The sequence below is a fragment of the Lepisosteus oculatus genome, chromosome 14 (assembly GCF_040954835.1).
Source record: "Lepisosteus oculatus isolate fLepOcu1 chromosome 14, fLepOcu1.hap2, whole genome shotgun sequence".
Taxonomy (NCBI): Eukaryota; Metazoa; Chordata; class Actinopteri; order Semionotiformes; family Lepisosteidae; genus Lepisosteus; species Lepisosteus oculatus.
In genome coordinates this window covers 14,183,069-14,186,295 of record NC_090709.1, presented here as the reverse complement: position 1 = coordinate 14,186,295, position 3,227 = coordinate 14,183,069, and the positions used below count along the sequence as shown (strand labels likewise).

General features: G+C 39.8%; 1 protein-coding gene and 1 long non-coding RNA gene across 2 annotated transcripts; both read left to right on the top strand.

Moving 5' to 3' along the window:
• Positions 1-445: 445 nt before the first annotated feature.
• LOC138242865 (uncharacterized) lies at positions 446-2,797 on the top strand. The gene is made up of 3 exons (XR_011191730.1): positions 446-526; positions 831-879; positions 2,266-2,797. It is a non-coding gene; the product is annotated as an uncharacterized lncRNA (long non-coding RNA).
• LOC138242823 (zinc finger protein 180-like) lies at positions 892-2,797 on the top strand. The gene has a single exon (XM_069198381.1). The coding sequence runs from the start codon at positions 951-953 to the stop codon at positions 1,749-1,751; it is 801 nt and encodes a 266-aa protein (XP_069054482.1). The 5' UTR covers positions 892-950; the 3' UTR covers positions 1,752-2,797.
• Positions 2,798-3,227: the final 430 nt, after the last annotated feature.

The window sequence follows — 3,227 nt, the reverse complement described above, 5'->3', positions numbered from 1 at the left end:
CATTAACATGTGTCTACTTGGTCAGCTTTTAAGGTCACATGGCCTCAACTGTCATTTCTATGCTGATGATTCTCACCTAGACGTCCATACCAAACCTGACCTGACGAATTGCATCTCTGACATAAAAACCTGTGACTCTGAATTTCCTTCATCTTAACTGTGACAAGACTGGAATCATGCTTATTGGCACCACCCATCAACTTTGTAAAACCAATGTGTTAACCTATCTGTAGATGGTCCTGTACTTCAGCTTCAGTCTCAATTTAAAACCTGAGGATGATATTTAATTCAGACCTGACATTGGACCCATATATGCAACATATTGTCAAAACAACTTCCTGTCGCATACTATACAGCCACCTTTGAAGGTTTTATATATAATAAGGTTTATTATTATTGTTATTATTTATTTTATTATTATTATAAAGGTCTTGTCCTCTTGTCCTGTGTTTTCAGGCTCAGAGGCCAGTGCTCTCCCTGATGCTGGGGAAAGGGCTCCTCTTGACCAGCAGCACAGTGAGGAGGAGTGGGGCTCCAGTCAGATGCAGGAGACAGAGCTCACTGCTGCAGAAGGGAAAGAGAAACTCAGTGAGCAGCACACAGACAGCAGACAGAGTGTGGAGGATCTGGACTCTGTGCACATGATGAAGACAGAGCCTGAGAGTGGGACACCTGTACTCTTAGTATGTGATGCTTTTACAGAGAAGATTAATAATCTGGACACAAACAATATGACACAAGGTTGTAATGAACGTTACCGTGTCTCTGTACAAGAGCTCAAAGAAGAAATGAGTGAGTTTAATCTTACAGAGCAGGACATGGAGCCCCAGTTGATTGACCCCGCAGAGCTGAAGAAGGAGCCCCAGGTGATTCACACTGGTGAGCAGCACACTGAAAAACATGATGGAGAAAACAAATATCAGTTTCAGCACAGAGAGCAAGATCATTCCATGAACCATTTGCTGAATAAGAGACCCCAGCAGGATCAGAGGATGATTAAGAATCACTCAAGGCCTTGCTCAGATGGAGTGGACAAACTGCCATTATGGCACAGGGAGGAGCAGCGTTTCTGTCAGTCTAGCATTTCAAAACCCTACCAGCACCTTCACACAGGAGAGAGACCTTTCAGCTGCAGTCAGTGTGGGAAGAGTTTTAGTCAGTCACATGACTTAAAAAGGCATCAGCGCATTCACACAGGAGAGAGACCATTCAGCTGCAGTCAGTGTGGGAAGAGTTTTAGAGACTCAAGTGCCTTAATAGTCCACCAGCGCATTCACACAGGAGAGAGACCATTTAGCTGCAGTCAGTGTGGGAAGAGCTTTAGACAGTCAAGTAACTTAATAGTTCACCAGGCCATTCACACAGGAGAGAGATTATTCAGCTGCTGTCAGTGTGGGAAGCGTTTTAGTCAGTCACACCATTTAAAAGCACACCAGCATATTCACACAGGGGAGAGACCATTCAGTTGTAGTCAGTGTGGGAAGAGTTTTAGAGACTCAAGTACCTTAAAAGCCCACCAGCGTATTCACACAGGAGAGAGATCGTTCAGCTGCAGTCAGTGTGGGAAGAGTTTTAGTAAATCAAGTACCTTAAGAACCCACCAGCGCATTCACACAGGAGAGAAACCATTCAGCTGCAGTCAGTGTGGGAAATGTTTTAGTCTGTCAAGTAACTTAAGAACCCACCAGCGCATTCAAACAGGAGAGAGGCTATTTTGCTGCAGTCAGCGTGGGAAGAGTTTTAGTAACTGAATCACCTTAAGACACTGTCAGTGCATAAGATAAGATCACTTTATTGGCCATATACAATTTCTCATGTTAGGATTTTGTCTTTTAGCAACATGCTCACCATGAGGCCCACAGATAGGGAGAGAAGCTTGTGGTCAGCCCTTTGTACAACACCTTTGGTGCAGTTAGGGTTAAGGGCCTTGCTCGGGGGCCCACCAGAGTAGGATTCCTCTGCCAGCCGTGGGATTTGAACCGGCAACTTTCCTCTCACAGGTATAGATCCTTAGCTACAGAGCTGCTGCACCTTTCCTAATCATACCAGAGAGAGACCTTTCAGCTGCAGTCAGTGTGGAAAGGGTTTTATCCAGTAAGGTGACTTACAAATACACAGATTTAGTCACCAGTTTTTAAATTTAATCATAGTCTTAGTCAAGTCAACTGAAATGTCTATTGGTTGAAGTAGGTAGCTTGCTCAGCTTGTGACATCTGTTAAAGGTTCCACAGCTAACACGTTGTGTTTTCTTTCTTCTTTTTTCAGCATGGAATAAACCTGTACTTGTTCCTAAAATGTCTATTAGTCATAGTCACTTTGTACTCACCCATTTTTGAATAAGTCCAGTAAACTAAATGTTGACTGTAATTTCTCTTATGGTTGATTAGAACAGAATTAGTTCTAGTCATGCAGTTTACTTTATGTATATAATAAATTGCATAATGTTTTTAGTTTTATTCAATTCAAAAAAAATAAGTCTAAATTGAATTCTTTATTTCTTTACAATCTTGTAATGTTAAGTTTATTCCTGTTTAATTTACAATTAAGACTGTTCTCATTGGATTGGCTTGTAATTGTGTAACAGCTTTTAACTTATTATGTTAAGCAAGAAATGTCTATAAAACATACAAATTAGGATCCTGTAACTCTTAAGAAAAAGAGTAAAACATCTGATTAAATTCTACCAAATAACTCAAAGTCTTTGTTGCACAATCAAAATTGTATTTACCCCTGGGAAGAATAAATATCTAGTACAATGACAATTTTTGCAATAAAGAATAAATAATGAGGAATTGGAGATATTGTATGAATCTCTTAATAAGAAAATCAATTTTGGCACCATTACTAATCCATATTTTAATGTTTTTTTAACAGTTTTCAATGCAACTATTTTTTTTTTAAATGGGACAGGACACAATATATATACACACTTTAACAGACACATAAACTTAATGCAATTAAGCATTATTAAACATTATTTTCTGATGACCTTGTATGAATATGATTCACAGTTCCTGCATAGCCAGAACCTATGTCATCCCTACCTTAGTGAGCATCCTCACTTTTCTCTCAAATACAACATTCACTCCACAAAGAAGATGAATTATAAAAGCTGACACATTTTCCAAAGCTTTAAATACTGGTGTCACCCTGGAGGCACAGGTTTAAATCCCACTCTTGACAAAGCTTGCTCTGAGGTCCATCTAGTATCGTGCAAATGAGAAAGG

Bases quoted from the DNA above. Each gene is read 5' to 3' on its own strand.
- LOC138242823 (XM_069198381.1), top strand. From the start codon at position 951: ATGAACCATTTGCTGAATAAGAGACCCCAGCAGGATCAGAGGATGATT.